This window comes from Megalops cyprinoides, chromosome 13, assembly GCF_013368585.1.
Source record: "Megalops cyprinoides isolate fMegCyp1 chromosome 13, fMegCyp1.pri, whole genome shotgun sequence".
In the NCBI taxonomy this organism is placed as follows: Eukaryota; Metazoa; Chordata; class Actinopteri; order Elopiformes; family Megalopidae; genus Megalops; species Megalops cyprinoides.
The window spans coordinates 14,675,886-14,699,382 of NC_050595.1; the positions used below are offsets into that span (position 1 = coordinate 14,675,886).

At 37.9% G+C, this 23,497-nt stretch overlaps 1 protein-coding gene across 1 annotated transcript in view; it reads left to right on the forward strand.

Annotated features, from left to right (window-relative positions):
- Positions 1–11,487: 11,487 nt before the first annotated feature.
- Positions 11,488–23,497, forward strand: part of lgr4 (leucine-rich repeat containing G protein-coupled receptor 4) — a 66,394-nt gene continuing 54,384 nt past the window's right edge. Inside the window, exon 1 of the mRNA XM_036543958.1 lies at positions 11,488–12,272. Coding sequence (XP_036399851.1) covers positions 12,082–12,272 — 191 coding nt within the window. The 5' untranslated portion in view covers positions 11,488–12,081. The remainder of the gene's footprint in view (positions 12,273–23,497) is intronic.

Below are 23,497 nucleotides of genomic sequence, written 5' to 3' on the forward strand. Positions count from 1 at the left end.
TATGTATAGGGGGAGATTACATAAATGATGGTGAGCTACCAATAAATAATATAACATAAAGGTTAAGCACAAATGCTGCATGCTGCTGTGAGCTAAGAAGCCATCTGTAAAAACTGACACATTAGTGTTTAGTTAAATACAGCCACAAAACATGTTTGTGTTAAACAATTTTGCCCCTAACAGCATTAACAGATCTTTGCCAAACTTCATTGCTCCTTTCCTTTATCCTGACTATGGCAACACTGCTCATCCACGTACTGCTACATAGCTAGAGCAATATATATTTATATATTTAGCATGACAATTAGACAAACTTAATACACAAATTTGAGCTCTTCAATCCTTAGCATGTTAGCTCATATCATAATGCACATAGTTTACAGTTATCCACAAATTTTCCACTATATCCACAGTTTTGACAGAAAAAAAAACATGCCCACTGCAAGTAACCTATAGGTCTATGCTGTATATTTGTTCCTTTTTCAAAAAATGTGTTCCATTGTTCTCTTTCACTACAGTTAACCCACCACAAGACTGGGTCTTGACCCTAACAGCCAGGTGAAGAGAAGCTAACAAATGACTCACTAGAAGGTGATGTCGGCTACAATACATCATTTTGTACACCCACACACCAAACCTCTTTTTCTCCTGGGTTCTGTTAGTTCTGCTATCTTCGGTAGGTTCCTTATGTCCTTGCAGAGGGGTCCCTGCTGTGTATGACTTGGCTTGTATTTTGGACCTTATATGCCCTATTTTCACCTTCACCCAAGCCAGCTGAGTTTCGGGTGTGCCCACGCACCGCAGTTTCTCTGCACCATTTTAAGATGAATACAGATCACTAACCTCACGGCTAAATGCCTTGGCTTTCTTCTTCTGTTCTGTTCTTTCTTCTACCTGAGTGTTTCAATTGTAATGTCAAAACTCAGTCAAGCACAGCCTGTTTGTCAATGAGAAACAGCCATAAGCTTCCTTGCCACCTGGCTCCAAACAGGGCATTGCCTGAGAATTGGTTTCTGTGTTCAGCGCACTCACCAGGCTAAATATTTTGGTTGCTTCAGAGTAACTCTGGCATCTCTACTGAGGCAGTTCTAAACTCAGTGGAAATATCAGAATTGTGAGCATGATGCACTATGGCTGCCTTGCCTTTATTCTGTTATTGTGATCTGTTGTGTGTCAGCTGAAGAAACAGCATGTCTCTGTGTTTTGACCATATTGTGAATCTTATTCTATAAGGATGAATACTGCCATAGGGTTCCCAAATAACTGTTGTCCATGCAGCATGCTGCCTGAGAACTAGTCTTGATGTTAAGGCACATGAACAACAAAGTAGTGTGAGCCTCCTCTGCAGTGAGAGAGTGAATGTTTCGTTAGGCTTTCCACCCTCATATGTCTATCTCAGGAGTTGGATTTTCATCATGATTTTAGAACCTCACCCACCTGACCTAAAAAAAAAAAACAAAAAAAACTGATACTGACGTTAGTGAGATGTCAGAGAGACTGTTGGACCTCCTTGCAACTGTAGGTAGTGCTGTTGAGCCTTCTGTACAGTTGCCATAATGCTTTGCAGCCCAGACGGTCTGCCCCAGGAAGGACAAACAAAAACTCTTAATCTTGGCTCACCTTATAGTTTATTGGCTTTTGACATCTGGCTTCCAGGAGGGGGTTATTCTGGGGCCACTGAGCTCCAGCATGATCAAAAATAGCAATACCTCCTTGATGGGGTAGGATTTAGTCTGAGAAAGGAGGTTGTTCCAAGGTTGCTGTAGCCCATCCTTCAGGTTGTACAAGGGCACGATGTGTGGATCTGGATGGAAAACAGCTGGATAGAATCTTTGGTTTGCACGGTTTGTTTCACATGCTGTGCCCCAGAATGGGAGCTCCTTCAGGCCCTCAGCCTTGATCCCACAGTCACGAGAATGATGCAGGCCTTTACAGCGAGTACTATCTACTTAAGGTTCTGTTTAAAAGAAACTGGAATATATTTTGTCAGTTGTTTCATTCAAGAAGGCCGGCATCAGCTTTGTGCCACATGCCGCCCATTTTATTACTGCTCCAGTTCCTCCTAGAGAGCAGATTGTCTGAATCCATTTAAAAATTACTTAGGAGCTATTTCTGCCTGTCGTGGTAAAATCAATAGAATGTCAGAATGGGATACACCCTCTCATCTGCCAGCTTTTAATGGGAGCAAGATGACTGCAATTTCCTGTATCCTGTTCTCTCCCTACACGGGGTCTGCAAACCGAGCCTAAACCTGCTTAGGATCTACAGTACTGACCATGTCAGTGAGCTTCTTGTGCTCTCCTCACACAGTCCAGATTTGAAGTTTGAAGACGGAGTCCCTCCAGTTTCTCTCCTCCAGTCCTTCTATCCTCCATCTTTTCCACGGAAGGTTCTATCTCATTCCTTTGTGTCAACACAGACGCCTTTCATCCAGCTTTTTGTTAATCTGTCTCATGCATCAGAGAAGGTTGTAAGAATGCATAAATTATGCCCTGTCTGACCCTAGAACCATATGACTAGAGATATTGAGGTTTCGAGTCACCTCTTTTGGAAAGTCCCGTTGAGATAGAAATCTCTTTGTTTGGGTCTCTCTTGTGAGACTTCTAGAGATTTCTATCTCAATGGGAATTTCCTGGTTAAATGAAGGATAAATAAATAAATAATTTTGGTTTGTGTACCCCATTATTCTGTAGGTGAATGTATGTGTCGCCTGTCTGTAGTTCATTATGGACCTTGTAACTAGATAGTCTCCTTGGAACTAGTATATCTTGTTTTCCCCTCAATGACTAATTTTCCAGACTGTTGACTAAGTGTTATGGTATGTGGACAAAGAACAAATTTTACATAGATGACCTTAGTTCTTTAAACAATAGTCAACACACTGCCCTGCATAATCACTTGAGAGGTGCATCAGGCTTTCGCCATTAAAATGTACAAATTTGGTTAGCAGGCTAACAGTAAGACATACAGAAGTTAATGTTGCCCCCTCACCTAAGCATTAGTTTGCCAATGGTCAGTTGCTAGGTAATTGAGTATCGCAAAAAAAAAATACAAATTATATTACCCATTTTATATTAAATCACATGTCATTGATTGTTGAATGACAGAATAGGAAGCATTAATGGGGAGACATTAGCGTCTGGAGTTATTTAAGACAATGGTGGCCATCAGCTGTTCTGGGTCTCCATCTTGATCCCTTTCTCTCCAGCTGTGATTGTCTGTGGCTTTAACTTAATTTTTACCCCAGATAATTTCACTTACAGAAAGAAATCACTTGCACTTTTCTCAAAGAAATCAACACATCTCTGAAACTCTGAAGGATAAATGCAATTTGTGCCAAAAACCCAACACATTTCTTTCTTATTGTAGATTAGCATACTGCATGGGTGACTAATGCCAAAATAAAAATGCTTTTTGTTTGCATTTTTTTTTTCTTTTTCATTTGCCTGAATGTTTTCAAGAAGTCTTTTCTGCATTCATCAATATCTGTAGCAGATACAGTTTGCAAGCTTGTTACTGCAAAGCAATTGATGCAGACTGCAGAATAATCATGCCTCTTAATACAATACAATTGGTAGTGGCAATGCAACAGCTGTTCATGGTATCTATCATAATAATTACGAAAGCCATTAATATTCATTTAGACAGACAGAATGATATAGTTAAGCTTGACAAAATACATTGTTTTATAATACCATAACTTACTTTTAGCTTTGTAAAATAAGTAACAATAGTGTAGTACAACCAGCTGTTGTAAATTAAAGGGCTGTCTCATGGAAGACCATAAGGTTCTGTCATACAGCCAACTGTCTAGATGAGGGAAGAACCAAGTGTCTCCCGTTGACTCTGGTGAGTGTAAACACAGTGTTATTTTAGGACTTACCACAATATTTTTTTCAGTGGTTAAAAATCTCACCAAAGCATATTTCCTTGTCCACTCTCATTGATTCAGAAATGACTTTCTCCCCTGTGGCACTGGCATTGCACTGGTGCAAGCCATCCTCTGGAGCAACAGGTGGCAGCATTGTACCATACGTCTTTTCCTTCATGTAAAAAATAATGCCCTAGATTTATTCTCCTTCAACTGAATTACTTATAGCTCTTTGAGCACCCACAGCTATAATATTTGACACATAAAAATCCAAATGATTTTTTTCTTCTAATTACTATTTGTTATTTTGTAGGTAATTATATTTGCTTGCTTCCAAAGTACTGGTAATACAACAGTTGTGCAAAATATATTCTCAGGAAAATATGTGATGTGAAAATGCAGTTACAATTTTGTGAAGCCAGAATTGTTGGAATGGAACTAAAGCTTTAATGTTTTAAGGTCAGTGCTTTTACACTTGCTTAAGCATTAAGTTTCTTCTGTCATTGTATGAGTAAGTGAACATGAAACACAATGTATTATATCATAAATTTGCAGGCTCACACAGTGAAACTAGGATTGTAGCAATGGATTTTAAACAGGAAAAATGGATCAACTGTGTAAACTGTGGAATATCTGTTTCAATGACTGTGTTAGTTGCTTCATCCTCACCGTGGAACGCATATTTTTCAGGTCATTGCCGACAGTACTGTTCAACTCTGCTGAAACTGGCAAGTGTGGACATTGGCATACTCTGAGCACTAAGGCAGAGATGTGTGATAGACCAAATAAAAGTAATGTCATGAAGAGAAGATAAGGATGGTGTCACATCAAGAAACAACTCTACAGCTACTTTGCACTGCGAGAATGTCCTTGGTCATCCATTTTCTGTGACTTTATCTGTGTAAATCAAAACCAGGATGGATGTGCCCTATGTCCTCTTTTGATGATGATGCAGCTGAGGAGTTTTATTATTATTATTCTGTTCCAGACACGCCTAATGTATTATTTACTTATTCTTGCTCTGAATGTTCTGAATGCATTAACACACAAGACAAGACAAGCTTTGTGGATTCGTTACCCTTGTGAAAGACATGTCACTTAAGTATGCATATACCCATAGTATTCTCCTCTGATAAATGTTGGTAAGCTGAAATTTGAAAGTTGGGTGATGTTAATGCAATACATTGTGAAATTTTGCAGGTTGTCAGATCAGAACTGAACTACGAGATATTGGTGACTATGTGCTATTTTGCAGTAATTGGTTGGTAAACTATGTGTAAATTTTCACTTGTATTGAAGTGATATTATTTTAGCTGCAAATATTACATGCTAAAACAAGTGAAGGAAATACAAATAATTTGGATGTAGTTCAAAATGTGCATATTATATCACACATAAATTATTGTTCGATCCATTTTCATACACAGAATTTATACATGTATTGTGCTTAACGTTTTCTTTTACTTCGAGGAAAAATTACCTGACTGCTGATCATTTATAAACTGTTGACTCATTAACATACCTACACCCTTTTACCTTTGCAAAATAATATAAAGCAGAGAAATCTAACTGAAATGTTTGTTGTTTTAAAGTTCATCTACTTAATGTCTGATCAATACTTTAAAAAATTAAAAAGGTACCATACTTAATAAGCCTGGAAGTGACATGCAAAAACCCCACCCTCTTCGCAAGATAATGTTGAACCATGTTGTGTTGCCAAGTAGTACCGCCAGGTGGCACTGCCTCTCCATTTTGTTATTGATTGAACAGCGTTAAATAACATCAATATCAACCTGAGCAATTCAGTGATGTCACAGGCTGGTAGATGAAATTATTACACAATTGCATTACATTTATATTTGTCATTAAGTAGATTTTTAAAATTTTGATGAACTGACCAAATGTGAGAAAAATGTATATCTAATAAAGTGGCATGAAAGACTATAGATACTGCACACCACAGAACATATTTGAACATGCATTAGCTCCAAACAATGCAGAGATAACAAGTGCACGCATGTCTTGCTACAGAATGCAATGCATATACAGTAAGACTACAACACACCTAACAGAAGAGCTACAGCATACCCTTCAGTAAAACTTCAATAGACAACAAACAAATGGGAAAGGAAAGTTTGTGCTTGTGCAGAGAGGCCAAAGTGCATTCTTCAGTCTATTACCACCAACTCTACAACTGGAAGCTTGTTCCACCACATTGGGGTCAGAACAGACAGAGGATGTAACCAGGATATGCAGCTACAGAAGAGGGGGGGACTTCCACGCATGCTGAGGTTGTAGAATAGAGTGACCTGGCTTTTATGTAGGATTTGATGATGGACTGAAGATAAAGATAACCGTTCCCCACGCCACCCAAAAGACAAAGACCAATGTTTGGAAATGGAGGCAAGCAGTTAACCAGTACCCAGCAGAGGGACATCGGGAGGGGGGTAAGACATTGGAGAGCACAGGAACCAGTCAAATAACAGCATTCTGGATAAGCTGTAGGGATCTGATCACACATGCAGGGAGGCAGCAAAGAGAGATTGCAATAGGCCAGGCAGGAGAGGACCAGGGCCTGGACCAGGAGCTAGGCTGAGTAAGTGATAAGGAAGGGATGATTTTGTAATGTTGTGCAGGAAGAAACTGCAGGCCTCACTAACCACCCCTATCTGGTCAGTAGGGTCCACAGTTATTAAGGTCAGCATTCTTCCCTGAATGGATCAGCTCACTCAGGTCAATCCACAATCCAGTATGTTCATTCTGTATGATTCAGTATTGATCATTCTGCAAAAGTGTGTAACACAAAGAAGTATCAGCCCCAAAATTCTATAATTATTTTTGACCATGAGACAGGCAGAGACTCATAACATTACAATCTAATTTTCAAATTAACCTACAAATCCTTCATACTCATTCCTAAATATCACTTTGAAACTGAAATAAAATTTACATAAAAAGCTCATTAGATTAACCTGGGTCTTGATAATCAGGTTTAAAGTCGACACATGGATGTAAATATCTTCAGACAAATGAAACCTATGTTTAAACTAACCGGCATGGCTATAACGCCACTTCAGGTGCTATTTCCTGTTGCCATCCCTTTTCCAGTTATGATACAGATCAGTAATTTGATCTGTTTCCAAATACCTTCTTCTCATCATCACATTCGAAAGCCAACATTATTTATTACATATTTAAAAGTCAAGAAATCAACAATGTGCTCATATGAACCACAGCACAGAAGGATTGTAGTTATGATGATGATGATAATCATAACGATGATTAACATCTAAATGAATGCTCAAAACCTAAATGTAATTCAGGTAGGGCTAAGGTAGTTCTCTGGTATTTTTTAAATCCAGAGCGCTCAAATGTTTAATACCGGACTTCACCATCGTAATGTTTATCTGCTTGTTCCCTCTTTTACCTGTGACCACTCTCTGTTAATATGAGCTTTCCAGAGTCATCACACCCTCACACTAGAGTGCTGACTACTGTCATGACCTTAACCTTGTCATGAGTCCTTGCAAAAATTGTAGCAGGTATGGTAGACCTTTCACAAGGTATCATGGGGACAAAAGTTACCCTCATTTATTCAGACTGTGAGCACAAACATCTGAAGGCATGTTTCTCCTAATCTACAAAGTCATACTTTAAATGCACTGCAGAACAAATAAATGAAGTATGCAATATAAATTATAGATCAGATGGCCACCCTTTTCTTAGGTCTCCTTGTCTCTGACACTGCTTTGATAAATCCATTTTGATAGTCACTGTCTATTTATGTACTGATCTAGATATTTGCCATGTAAATGTATTTCAGTTCCAGCTATTTCCTTTTAAACTATCTATCATAACATGTTGTACAAGTGCCTTTTCACCCCACACTGACGAAAGCAAGTTATGCAAATATTATTTGCATGAAAATGTACTACCTGTTCAGACCTTTTCTTTCTTTCTGCATTTTTTGTGAGTGTTGATAAGTGTGCTGGGATGTAGAATGTGTGCATTCATACTGAATCTCCATCATCACTGTCATGTGGAAGATTCACATTTTGTTTTTTTCTTCACTAAATCCTCTTTTTATTTTTCGTTTTCGCTGTGTAATATATATTTGTTATTAAACCTCAGGAATAGAATGTGGTGGTGCTCAGCAAAAGCATACTATTATTTAAACCCAACAAAGCACCAATACATTGTAGTGATTGCAAATAGTGCACATTAAATTGCTACCAGTGAATGAGTACCTACTGTATATAAATCTGAAACCTTCATATAAAGTATTAAATGTACTAAATTAAACTTGCAAAGATGCACTCTTACAATGTTTAATTATTATTAGCACTTGAATTACTTTAATAAAAATCAAATGATATAGCGTCAGTAATAACATGGTATTGTTGCATGTACAGGTAACTGCCAAAATAAAGGAAACAGTTGAGTAACTGAGGGGTACAAAGTATATTAAAAGCGGATGCTTCCACACAAGTGTGTTTCCAGAGTGACTTAAGCAATTAACAACAGATTGTACTTAAAGTCATGTCTAGAAACTCTGGGCAAGCTCAGGTCAACTATCTTGGCTACTGTTGATAGAGGAAGAGATCTTGGTGACTTTGTGAGAGGGGTGATTCTTGGGGCACATTTGAAAGGAGCTTCAGTGACAAAGACTGCTCAACTTGTTGATGCTTCACAAGGAACAATGGCTAAGGTAATGTTGGCACGTAAGTCTGAGTGAAAGACATCATGGACTAGGGGCAACTGTGGTCAAATGCACATACTCCTCAACCATGATGTCTGTGCATTGGTTCAAGGTGCAAGGCAAAACAAGCAACCCTGAATCAGTTGACTGCCAATATCAATCTAGGGTATGGGCAGGCAGTTTCATTGAGAACAACCTGGTAAGAACTTCACAGAGAGGGATACTCTGGTCGACTTGCAGTGCATAAACCCCCTATTACACCTAAAAGCCATGTTTGCGAGTAAAGTGGTAAAAAGAATACAGGCAGTGGTCTGAGCAGTGGAAAAAACTCATATGTTCAGATGAGTCATACTTCACTCCGTTCTCAATAAGTGGATGAGTGCACATGTGGTGCATGCCAAAAGAAACCTACAGGCCCAAGTACTTGCACTGGACACAAACGACTTCTGACCACATACATTAACAAGAATGTAAATTTGCTCAAGACTAGCAACACATGAACCCTGCAGTACATCTGTAAAATATAATAATAAAAAAGAATTACATTGTCATTACATTTAGCAGCAAATTGTATTAAATGCATGGACTGAGAGTCCTTGCTTCATAAAGTTCATGAAAATTTATGTAAAAACACAGTCATCATAATAAATAATTCACTTAATTAAACCTGTCCCTAAAAGCTTGGGCAGGCGCACAGGATATGCCAAAAATGTTGTAGATTGGTTATTTAATTGACCATCAACTTGGATTTTTGAGAGATTTTGGTAAAATTATGAAATCCTTTTTAACTCATGAATGCCCAACATTACCAATATGAAACATAAAATTATTTCAGTCCTTTCTCTTCAAAATGCTAATGTGGTCCACTTTGTCAACATTAATTATCATCAAACATTCCCTTTTTTACCTTAGTCGCATCAGATAGCACAGGTAATATACTAAATTACTAAAAGTGACAGTACCTTAAAACCATAAGTGTCCTAGTGCATATATGTCATAAACAAAGGATTCTTATTTATAAATTTTTTATACACTGAGCCATACTCCATTCTATTATATTAATGTTAGAAATTGTAAATGAAGAAATATTATGGCACAAGAAAACCAAACATTTATACTTTATAACACAGCAAGCAAGCAAGCAAGCAAGCAGTGGATCAGACAAATAAATTAATATTAAATGTAAAATGTTAACGTTGACAGTTAACATGCTCCTCTTTCATTGATTGAATATTAACTGTAAATACATATTTGTAGAAATATTATATGATGACCACTCCATTAAGTAACAAAAAAAAAACAATGATAAAAGACATTTTTGAGTAAATGAATGCCTTAATGCCACACTTTTTTCTTAGCCAAGTCTTTTGAGGAAAATTTGATCCTGTGGATTTATTGGTTTAAATGCACAGTGCTGAACGTGAAGGTAAAATTTATAGCACTGGGGTTTTGAGCCTCTTTGTGGGCAAATCATTTTTTATGTGGGGTATTACTTTCTGGGTTAGCCCTTCACTAAAGAAGTACTGCCAACCCATTTCCTTGCACTACTGCAATATATTGTATATGCCAAGCTAGTCAATCCCTAGCATTCAGCAATAGTGTCTCCCAGATGTTTACTAATTTTCATTTCAGTTTCACATTATTTAAATCATACATTGTGAGGAGAATGTTTGACTAACTACATCTTCTTTGGAGAAGACTGTGATGCCTAGGGATTTAAGAGTAAAAATGGATGGTAGTAAATGGCCTTGTCATTTGTAATAGTGCATAGTACATTTACTGATGGAACAATATGTGCAAGAATTAAATTTTCTGGGGCAATGATTTCTGAGTTTTTGTTCTGTGTTTGGGTTGAAGCCTCAACCCAAGTTCAATGATTTCTGTTTAAATTGCAAGTTTATCTATAGCTACTATTGGCAATTGGCAACTGGCAATGAAAAAGAAAAACTTTCGAAAAAGAAAATTCAAAATTGTACAGCATGGCTTCTGGAATATGCTGAAAAGTGATGTCACAAGAGCCCATATAAAATGTGTGGCATAGCAACCTCCAGAGCAAGTGTTTCCACTTATGCCAAGGTATGCACTGGAATGCTGGAAATCATGGTGTTTTAGCTGAAATTGCACATGTACAATAACTGTAGTACTCTATGTGGTGTAAGTGTGAAGGGTGAAAGTAGCTGGGGTATTCTTTTCAGTATTGTAATATCCACAGCATTTTCTGTGATTCTAATTTTCCATTTCTCTTTTATATTTTGCTGAAGTGGTTCATCTTCATGATCTATACATGGAATACAGGTACATATCATGTTGGTATTTTTGTTTTACATTTTCACTTAAAAAATAATAATAATGTAATACTGGCTAGGCAGGTGGATGTTGTGACACTGAGAAAACATACTAGACAGTCGACTTCATTGAACTGCTGTCAAACCGTTAAGGGTTAAGTGTGTAGGTTATTCATAATTGCGATATTGCAGTAATTAAAGAACCGCACTCTTGCTACAGTTCATGTGCTGATTAAAAACCTTAACACTTCAGTCGATATAGCCTCATTTTAAAAAATCTGTTGGTCCGCATGCCTCTGTTAGCTCCAAAAGGTGAGTCTCAGAGTGTTTTAAGAAGTCTGACAACAAAACTAATAGACGAAAAAGTCGCGCTTCCCCCGAGCAGGACCGGCGCTATGTAGCGTATAACTTCGTCTTCGCCAACGTGTCCGTGTGTCTTGCCCGTGCATAACTACTTTTATTACACATACATAACTCTATTCCAACACATTTGCCAATGAGTGACGTCAAGAAGTCATTAATATGTAGGTTTAATTTACATATTCAGCAGGTCGTGTTGCTCCTTGTCCCGCAGGGCTTCGAACGAGCGAGCGAGAACGAGCGGGGTTGTAATGCTGGTATTGAAGGAGCTAGGGGAGGAAACGTGAGGAATGGCTGAAAGCTGACTGTGTTTTCACAGGAAACAAATCACAAGAAGCAAAGATAGTGCGAATACGGCGCAGCTTATGCTTTTGTCGCGGTTTAAAAACCTGCGCGGTGATTGTCGAATTCAAGGAAACTCCGTGGAGCCTGGTTCCCTGCTTTAATGGGACACCGAAAACGTAAAAAAGCGAAAGGTGTTGATCTGTTTACCGTGGTGCCGCTTGGTTGTACGGAGCTCCCACTCTACGAGGAATTAACATTGACGGGCAAATTTCGATTATTCTTGGCTGAAATTCAGTTCGGTTTTCTTTTAAACAACACAAAGCTCAAGCAAAGAGTGATAAGGGAGTATGTGTTTCTTTTTGCAGAGACTGGATCGTGAAGAGGGATTTTCATTTTTAGATGATTTATGAGTAGCTAAACGAACTCATGGATTTTTCCGTTAAACATTGATACAAATGAGGTAACCTGTATAGGAGGTCTGTATTTTCCGCAGCCTAATAAAAGGGGGAAGCTAAATCTACTATTTTTAATAAAAGAGAAGAAGAAAGACTCGTTTTGATCAACAGAACCCAAATACGAAAATGCGCTTGTTGATCATTCGGATATTACTGTCGGGATGGTATTTAATATGTGGCAGTGCTGCTGGACAAGGGCAATCTACTCCAGCTCTTTGCTCGACTTCGTGTCGCTGCGACGGAGACGGAGGTGCTGATTGCTCCGGCAAAGGACTCGCAGCCGTTCCAACAGGACTAAGCGCTTTCACTTACTATTTGTAAGTAACTCCTGTTCATTATTTCAAACACTGTTTTTAGTTTTCGAACTGAGTGACAAGCTCCGTCGCACCAGAGGCCCCAAGTTTTGGGTTTTATACAATTTAAGTTTGGCAATGGCTTGGTAGGCTATCGCAGTCAGGAAGGAGCTCAGGCGATAGGCGGTAGACTTACACGGGCGTCAGTTAGGTTAACTTTTTACTCCCTAGGCTGTCAACCATGGGGTCGTGAAAGCAACGAAGGCCTTTTCTCTCTTGAACTGTGCAGTTGTTAATATTAAGTTAAAAACAACGAAGGTCTGCTTAATTTATTTTCCACAGTAAATATTATTAAAATACACGCATAACATTTTTGTTTGTTAATCACCCTGGGGATGACATTCCCCATCCACTTGACGTAACTTGCGTTTGGAACGAAGTTGCAGGGATATCCATTGAGTGGGCGATTGCAGCAAAATAACACTGAATGTTTTGATACAGCCTTTTTACTATGATGTGCGTGTGCACAGGTTGTAGTCACCAGCTAGCATATGCTACAACATCATGTGGGCTCTCTCTAAAAAAGCATGAAACCTAGTATTAGCATATTTTGCATAGTTAGTTTTAAGAAGTGATAAAGACGCGGTTTAACCAGTAACATAACAATTTTTAGTTTCTCTAAACGGGCATCTGTAACCATTTGGCGCAAATTACAAAAATGTATCATTATTTTGTCATTGTGTTTTTAAAATGTGAAATAGGCTTCATGTTTAGCTACTGTCATCATATATTTGATCCTGTAACTCATAAGCTACCAGTGCAGGACGTTTCTGGATGTGTCTAAACAGAGTGCACCTGCAAGCTTGGGATTTAATATTTAAAGTATATCAAGCAACACAGAGAAAGCGTCTGTTCTCAGTATTTGTTCAAGCTTTCATGGCACAGAACTGAAGGGGGCTGTGGAATGGGTCGCAGCGCTTATGACACTTCAGATGAGTCCGGTGGAAAGTTATTACCAAACAGTGTTTCCCTTTTTCATATTTTACAAGTATTTCATATATATATATTTGAATTGTACATAAATGGCATACCGAGGGTGAGTTTCAGTATGTTTTGCACATCACTACTTTGAAATAACATAAAACTGATATGTGCAAATTGCAAATTTTCCCATATCCCAATGCAACTCCATGACACTGATCTGATTACCTACACCTCCGCTCTCTGCCACATAGGTGTCTGCCATGTTGGATAAATCTGACATTGGTGTATGCAGCAGAAATTTCTCAGAGACACAGCAAATCTTTCCAAATAACAGTGGAGATCAAGTTAAAACAGTCCAAGCAACACAAATTGTAAAATACTGAGATTCTGTTTTTAGCGTACAGCTATTCTGTTCACAGGCACACGTGATAATATATTATGGTTTGACTCATCTGAATTTTAATTCAGATATGTGGTATTTGGATCATTAACATAAGATTTTGCAGGGGCTTCCAGCACACTCTTGAGATTCTCATAAATGTGGAAATCAGTAAATCCTGTACTGCACTGTACTAATACTAATATGCAAGGAAATATTTGCTCCCAACACAACAGCAACTATAACTTGGGTGTTAAAAATGTAATAATGTAGTAAATATGTAATTAATATGTATATTTAGGTTGTATTGCCTCAAAGAAAGAATTTGTATGTATATGCAATAATGAGTCAGGATGTCTGAGTACTACTTAATGGGAATACTCAACACTACTAATTTAAATACTCCTAATATGGGTTTGTCTCCCATCTCTTATATTAAGAATGTTGTATTTTGGCTTTGTCAGATTGGTTAGTCCAAATATGTTTGCATAAATGTACATGTTTACTAGCTTACTTTTTGAACAAGCTAGCCAGCTAGTCGGGTATATGTCATCCATGGTATGAATTACATAATTATATTTATTACATCCTGTTAAAATGTACTGTGCATTAAAATATACTGTTGCAAATTAGCTTTTATATTCTTAAATGAAAAGCTTGTAGCTATTTATGTAGTTGACAGTAAAAGGCCAATGCCCCTTTTGCAGTGTCAACATCGTCTTGCCCTACAGGTGAGCTTTGGCCATAAAATAGCAATTCTCAGTTACTAGCCCCATTAATCATTACTTATCCAATGGGAAGAAACTGACATTGAGTTTTCATGGTTAATTGGCTTGCACTAGTAAACTGGTCTAAAGATTTCGCAATGTATTGGTTAATGATATACTTGGATGGCATTCAAGGCTTCAACATGACTTGCGGAACATGTTAAAGGCAAAGAAATTAAAAGAGAGGAAAGTTAAAGATGAACAGAATTGAATTTACAGTGAACTTTGAGTGGATTAAATGCTAATAAAAGCAATTAACATGTGAATATACTCAGCTGGTTTAGCATTCTTCTCAAACATAGATAACTTCACACCATCTCTCATCTCTGGTATTTAAATATTAACAATGCTATGATAACACAGACGTAAAGTGATGTGTACATTCCACAGTGGAGTTATCATTATCATTCATAAATGTCAATCTACAAGCCTTTTGCCTAGTTTTGTTAATGGTTCAATGAGGCAGTTAGGCCCATTCCTGTCTTTCAGTACCTTCTTTAGGTTAAGCAAAAATGCAACTGACAAACATAGGTCTGTTATTCAAGAGCTGAAAAGCACTGAAAGGCTGTGAAGTTACAGGTTTACTGGTAACAATCAATCATGACTTATTTACCTTTTTAAATTTTGTTTATTGCTCCTTTAAAATTTGTTGACCCACAGTAGATTTGTGGAAAAGGTTTGTTTTCAAGTGATAAGTGGCTGAAACGTCAGGACACCAAAGACAGTGTTTTATACTGTGTGCACCAATGCTGTAGCCTTGAGTAAAGCCTGCTGCTGTTGGTGCTTTATGTTGTCCTAGTGTTGTCAGTCATATGAGGGCTCCTCTATGGCACATCTTTGTATTCAGTGAATGTTAGAAAGACCAACAGGAAAGCAGTGTGGCTTGTGGTTAGCATCTTACTGCTCTACATCTGTGAATTGAGGAACAACGTTTCAACCATGAGAAGGACCTTTCTTTTGTACTCTGAACCACATGCTATATGTGCCCAGTTTCAGTGTAAGCACAATTTTGTGGGCTGCATTTTTCACATAATTTCAAATATTAAGAACCTGAAAAATTTATGTTTGTTAAGCAAACATACACACAAAAGCGGTTTAATGACACTGCATCTCTCAGATGCTGAAAGGTGTTTTCTTCAAAACATTATGATCTGCAAGCTGCTTTACAATGTTCTTTACTTTTGGCACAGATTAGCATTAGAATAATAGTTCTTCTAGATGCTTGGATGTTAGCTGTAATTTTCTTAATGCATATACATTTATGTGTATACTACCTGCTTAAATTTTCACTCATATTCATTCAACTCTAGTGTTATAAAAATATGAACATGACCTTAAATCTATGGTCGATTCACACAGCCTGTTCATTTGTAAGTTACCTCAAACACAATGTTACTGTAAAGTACAATATATTTGAATTGAGGGAAATATTTGCAATGTATCTCTTTTGCATTTGTTATTTCAACAACTGAAAATAAGAACTCATTTTCCCTTGTCACCTTATTGTTCATGAGTAATTCATTTTCCTGTATTTGTCTTGGAAGAGGTTACTTGATAGCTGTCTTACACAGGAAGAGAATTACTTGCACAAGAATTGAATGTGCAGTTTTCCCCCATGTCATTTAGATCGTTGTTCAAATTTAGGATTCTCATTGTGTTATCTAACTTGCTAATCCATGGTAACAGGAATGTCATACTGTAGCAGGTAATCAGTTCAGTTATATATGCCCTAGCAAACACATAATTTTTGTCTTTGTAGGTAGTTAACTAACTACAGCCTCTGTCACCTATGAGATTTCAACTGTGACAGTTGTCAGGTATGAGTGGGCAGTTATGTGCATTATGAATATAGTTATCCCTGAAAATTTTCTGAAGTGCAGGCCTCTCTCCGTCTCCTTTTCTCCTTCCCTGTCATACACACACACACACACACACACACACACACACACACACACACAGGATGGGGTCAGAGTCTGGCTAGCATTCCCATACAGCATAGGGTTAAGCCACATGCTTGTTCATGACAGCTTTTTAGCTCATAACTATGTGACATATCCAGTTCAAGTCCTTAAAATATTTGATGGGTGGACTGCGTGCAGCTGGCTCTCTGTTTCACTCTGAGAGAGAGAGAGAGGGGGGGAGAGAGAGAGCTATATCTCTCTGCAGGGTGTTGTGAGGTCAAGGGTTACGAATGTCTGAGACACAGCACAGCTTAATAGCAGAAACAGCTTTGGCTGTGGGTGTTGTGACTGGGGAGTCCCTAGCAGGGGAGGGGGGTATCACCCACGCAGGAAATAAAATCTACCAGAGAAATACTCAGTATGTTACATGAAAACTATTGATAATCCATTGAAGAGAAAACCAGTGATTATACAGCTATACTATTCCACCATATTAAAGAAAGTGTTGCAAAAAAAACATACCGACAGAGCATACTGGCATCTAAAAAATGTAGGTGGGTAGATTCAGAAAAATAGTGAATTCATATTCAAGGAGTCCATACAATAAGCCTCAGCCCATCGATACATTTAATCATGAATCTGGCACTTAAATGTATAAAAGTTTACATATCTGGCTTAAAGTGGTTCATAAATACCTTTTAGGACTGTTCAGTTAAAACAGGAAAACACTTGGAGACTACTGGCACTATACTTGCATGTCAGAAATGGCTACAGTAGGCCAAGATCAAAATGTGAGGTTTGTAGTTGTCATATTATTTTGCAATGGGAAAGTGACAGTTAGTACAAATGAAATAAGCATATAAGCATTGCACTTGCTAGTAGGAATATTGCTTTTAACTCTTTGCAAAATTGGATACTAAATGTGAAAGTGTCTTAAGTTCATTCTTAAGAGTTCTTATAGAATATTTATGAATACAGACCTTTTTAGTATGATAAACAGAAATACTCCACAGAGACCCGCAGAGCCAGCAAAGTGAACCATCTCTTCATCAGATCTGCTGAAGTTGGGAGATTTGTGCTGAGCTTGGTGTTCTCTGTTGCTAAATTTGAAACATTTATGACATGATAATCAACACACTAAAAGACAGATTTTGGTTGCATTCCCCTTCATGCAAAATTAATGATGAAGGGGAAGGCAACCAAAATCATCCTTGAATATGTTGATAATAATGTCATAAATATTTTAAATTTAGCCACAGAGAACACCAAGCTCAGTGTTGAAAACAGTGCTGAAAACATTATTGATCAGTGATATATATGTAAACACATTTTAGAACACACTGAACCAAGCGTAAATGAGCTGTTGGACAGTGCATGGAAACAGATAGCGCTAGGTATATTTTAAGCAGTGGTGACAGCAGGCTCTAATTTGAGAGAACCTGTGACCAGGCTTTCTAGTAAATGTGTGTATTACAATGCCTCAGCCCCTTCTCAGATTCTACTTCTTTTCCAGTCCATTAAGTTGCTACTGAAATCTGTCCCTTCCACAAACTAAATGCATGGTTTGTTTGCTGTGGCCATTTCCGCCCTGTAAATACCCCCATCTCCCGTCCGGATGGTCCCTGCTCAAAAAGCATGGACTTCTCACGGAATGCGCTTCCTCTGCCCTGGTGTCCCGTTTCCATGGCAAAGTTGCTCTGACCCTTCCCTCCAAATCTGCAAGGCCAACTCTGCTGTGGAGGTCTGGCCTTGATTTGTTGAAGTAACATTTCAATTGGAGGATAGCACCAGATTATCCAACCTTTCAAGGGCAGTTTGCACAATTCCAAACATTTTAGTAGTAAATGAGGCTGTTGGTACTTTATCCTTTAATGATGCCAAGAGAAGGAGATCATTATGACATTTATAAACAAAATGGTTTGTGTTGGCCTATTTATGTTATAATTGTTTTGTTTTGACCACATGTGCTTCATTGCATAATGGCAAAATAAAATGTGGATCATTTAAAGAGTGTCTCTTCAGCAGGCAGTGTATAAAAAGTCCACCAAACCAGCCACTCAAAATTTGCACAGGGATATTTGTACAGGCAATGTTTCAGGAGTGAGCAGCCTTCTTGTCTCTGGTAATTATCCAGTGCAAATCCCCTGGAGGCAAAATGTTTGCTCTCTCTCTGGTGTTTTGATTCTTTCCACAAATCTCAGCATTGTTAACACCTGTATGCATTGCACCATGATGATAATTATGCATCTGTGGAAGTGGAAAATCTTAAACATTCTCTGATCTTTGTATCTTTATTATAATTTTCCATTAACCTGCATTTTTGGTAGACATAACATCAGCTGAGTAAAATGTGTATTTTTAGAGCACAAATTTCAAGATTCCACATTTGTGATTGTACAGTTTATACACAGTGACCTGAAAATGACAAGAGATAATCATGCAATCAGATGCCCCAAGAAATATGTCCTGCTACCTTAAATGGAGCAGTATTGTACAAGGCAAAGTTCAAACTGTAAAAACAACAGAATTATAACGAACAGGTACTCAGTTATCATGCCTGTGTTTCCTGGTAATAGCATTACATCTATTCTTTGAAAATTTGGAAGTGTGACATAAATGCTGACCCCTTTGCCTTACAGTGAACCAGTCATTTGCAAGCTGGGTGTTCTTGCAGTTTTGGGAGCAGAGGCAGCTTGTCAGACAGCCTTGACTTGTCCAAAAGTTAAAGTTGGGTAAACATTTACATACCAGTAATCGAGGGTGTTTAACTCCTCCTTACTGAATGGTTGTGTGCACTGTATTCCATTACCTCACATTCCCTTAGTTTCAGTTCACTTGGTGGTAGCTTTAAAAGAAAAGAAAACAGCTAATATTAAGTTTACTAAAAATGATTTATTAAGCCTCACAATTTCAAATTGTTCTAGTAGTTTTGTAGTCTGTATCTAGTGCTCTTCCCGTACAAGTGTAGTGAAAATGAAAGGTTTGTGTCACCAGTATCTTTTCAGATCTGACCATGCCAAATGGAAATACAAGAGTAAGCGTGTTTTTGCAAGTGGCTCTACATAAAATATGTGGAAAAGCTGAAAATGGATGCTATAGTATTGATAAACATATCAGATTTGATAGATAGATAGATAGATAGATAGATAGATACTTTATTCATCCCCTTGGGGAGATTCGGGATTTGAAGTAAACATTTGCAAACGGGATGTATCTCCTTGATGTGGGAAAGTCTAAACTTTCTAAAACGGGTTTGCTTGATCATTCCATGTCATTATGTCAGCAATCAGGACTTCCTGTAATTTACAGTTGGCCTGCCAGAAAATAATTGTGAACCACTGACATGAATTGTGCACTTTTCTTTCTTCTTTCTTTCTCAAAGTCAACTCAAGTGTGAATGATAGCTCCTGTGCACACCTTAACCAAAAACATTATTTAAACCCTGATCATGGTTAAACAGGGACCAATAAAAGACCAACTGAGATGGGTAAGGAACTCCTTAAGAAATAAGGCTGATACATTTTGTGATATGAAATAACTCATCTTATGGTTCTGTTATAGTACACAATTATAGTACATTTTTTGCCATCCTTTGTTTTTAAACCTGATAAGGTGCTACAAAATATGTTGCTAATACCTAAATAAATGTGACAGAACCAACTTAATCATTGACAAGATTAGTTCCAGATAGTAATGTTTGCATTACAAACACAACAAATATATTTCATTTTACTATTGGTACCAGTACTTTTCAGAATTTAGATCATAAAACAGAAAAGCTTTGAAATTCATGTTCTGTAGTTTAAAATCTGTAGTATAATCCTCCTTAATTGTATATCTTATCTAAGCAAAAAAAAATGTCCTTTCTGTTGTTAAATTATGAATGTCTTATCCAAAACTCTTGTACATCTGGTGGGTATCTTGTACCAGGTAAGGCCCTAAAATATGCTATTTCATCTTGCATGAGTATCTACAGGTTACATATTCCAGTTCCTTAAACACCTAGTGGTTAATGGTTCAGCTGCAAACAGCTGCAGTCTAATCCAGTTCAGAAGCTGCATTCGTCAATTGTTCTCTGAAGTGCATGTTCCTCATTAAATGTGATTCCCTTTTCAAACTAAAGTGTTTTGTTGTGTACAATGATGAGGAGCCATGACAGGCAAGGGTAAGCACTGGATAGTTAACACACAGCTACATTATCAGTTTGTATCCACCCTTGTGAATTGTGTATTTACATTGCAACTGGTGTGAAAATATTTTGAATTATTTCCGAACATTTATTGTAAAAGTAATAGTATATATTTTGCAATATGTTGTATTTTTATTTTTATCATACTACTTGTTATAGTTGTAAAACTGTAGCTGTACAAGTAGTTTTGGATGATAGCTGTTATCATGTATTATATGAATGGGTGTCTGCACTTTTCAGATAACTGTAGCTCATACTGTCCTGTTGAGTATTTTCCATGAAAATAAGTCATATCTAAATAACAGCTCGTTGTGATGGCTAGCTAGCTGGATATCAATTTACTGTATCTTGCTAGGTACTTACCAAGATTTCTGCTTTTGTAACCATCAATTAAATGATTCTTATTTGTAAATTTGCTGTTGGGGAAGTGCAGTTAGTCACAGAAACGTGTCTGTAGCAGCAAATAGGTAGCATTTAGTCAATTTGAAACAGCAAAGGGCTCATTTTAAGGCCTGACACAATAGCAAGACCTAAAAGTTTTCCACTCAGAAATGCATCACAGTTAATGGTAATACATGGAACCATGAATACATCATGCTTAACGTGATTGGTGGTTCACTAGCTAGCTAACAAGCTAGCTAGCGAATCCAGCAGTAAAGTTCAGATAATATTAGGAAAAGTTTCATAACAAACGACAGGTAACTGCCAAAATAAAAAAAAACACTCCAGTAAATGAGGGACTCAAAGTATATTGAAAGCAGATGCTTCCACACAAGTGTACTTCCTGAGTTAATTAAGCAATTTAGCATCCCATCTTGCTTCAGGCCATGTATAAAAATGCTGGGAAGGCCCAGTTGCCCATTGTTATGACTACCATGGCTAGAGGAAGAGATCTCAATGATTTTGAGAGAGGTAATTGTTGGGGCATGTTTGGCAGGATCTTCAGTGACAAAGACAGCTCCACTTGCAGATGTTCATGAGGAACAGTGGCTAAGGTAGTGTTGGCATGTAAGTCTGAGGGTCTCACTGTACCCAGTGAGGTGTTTAACAGTGCCTGTTTCTCATGGTGAAAGGTTCTGGTGGCATTGTTGTGATCTGGGGTGCATTCCCATGGTAGGGTTTAGCTCCGCTAAACCCTTATAGGGCAGGGTAAACGCTGATACATACAAATCCATTCTAAGCGATTACTTTCATCCTGTGGTGAATATTTCCGTTCTGATGGGAATGGGCTCATCGAGAATGACCGTCCACAGGGCACGGATGGTCAGTGAATGGTTTGTTGAGCGTGAAAACGATGTAAAGCATATGCCATGGCCATCTCATTCACCAGATCTCAAACAAATTAACACTTGTGGGCGACTCTTAAGCTGTGCCTGAGACAGTGTTCTCCACCACCATCAACAAAACACCAAATTTTGGAATTTCTTGTGGAAGAAATCGAGTTCCACACACTCGTAGAATCTATGCCAAGGAGTAGCTGGTGGCTGGTGGTGGCCCAACACCCTATTAAGACATTTATTAAGACATGTTGGTGTGTCCTTTATTTTGGCAGTTACCTGTTGGTACCATTCTCATTGGCAGCTTCATGTAATGAATACAGCTTGTTAATTTCAGTCTCTCTTCTTACTTAGGTAAGATGTTATGGCACTCAAACCTGTGGTGGATCATAAATATTGGCTTGGCTAGCTAGGGATTTGATATATGAAGAAAGGAAAGAAAATGAAAACTTGTTCAAAAAAAGACTTTTTAAATATTTTTTGTTACAGCATCATTTCACGGGGAATATTGTTTTGAGAAATTTTTTTTCTCGTGAATTCCATTTCAAAAAACATCATATTGTGAGCTGAATATATCATCTCATGCCTAATACTGATAGTACACATCTGTCAGTGCAATTTAAATGTATACAATGGAGCTTAAACAGTCAACGGTAGCAAGTGTCAAGAGATCATCATGTGTATTGTGCTGTGTGTGCTGGGCAGCACTAAGCAGAGGCAGCCCTTTACTTTACCAGTTCACATACTGTATGTAATTGGTTGCAACGTGTTCCTTTTCTTTACTTTCTGATTGTCAATAGAACCTTTACAATTTCTCATAACTTCATTTATCATAAATATGATGGTGGTGACTTAGCATTCAAAAGTTTGTTTAGTTAATAATGACTTAAAGCTAATTAAATATAATCAAAGCCCACCCCCAGCGTGAACTGCTTCATGAGATTCTTGGAGGGCATGGAGGTGTTAGTGCATGCTGTTCATCAGGGCAGCGCTCTTCCCTGGGTAGTTTGTTATGATTGCGAAGGGAGGGGGGTGCATTGGCAATTCGTGTGCAGAGAGGGTGGGTTGGGCATCACAGTGGAGGTAGCACGGAGTTGTTAATTACCTTTTAAGGGGCATCTGCAGGAGAAGGAGGCGGCCAGCCTTGGTATGAGTGGAGAATACTGTGATCTACTTGGCTTTTTCAGGGCCTGCTGCTGATCTATGGCTGTACTCTAGTCAATGCCAAGCAGTGTGGCCCTATCTCATTTCCAGTGTGAGAAGAATAGGGTGCATTTTCTCAAGCACAGGGACACACATGCACACTCACACATACAATACTTGTGCTGTAGTCTTTGTAATTAGTTTGAGAAAGATGGTAAGGATGTAAATATGTAGATAGTATTAGCCCTGAAATATTTGAGAAATAACATTGATAAAATGTGCAAAATCTACTTCTTGGGTTACAGACATTCTGAAAATGATAAACCCTAGCCCTCAGTACCTCTGCAGTAAACACTCTGAACATGATCACAGCCAAATCAAGGATCACTATAAAGGATGGATAAAGGATGCTGATAAACAGGTCTTAACATTTGATTTTGATATAGTATTGATGGAAATACTGTTTTCAAATAGGAATTTCTCTCCATAGTCAAAAACCTTTTAAAGCAGTTAAATGGTAGAGACAGTGTGACAGGTTCACACTGCCTGGTAAAGGGAGCACATGAGCAGGAAAAGGACCCCTTACCACTAGGAGAATTTGAAATTACT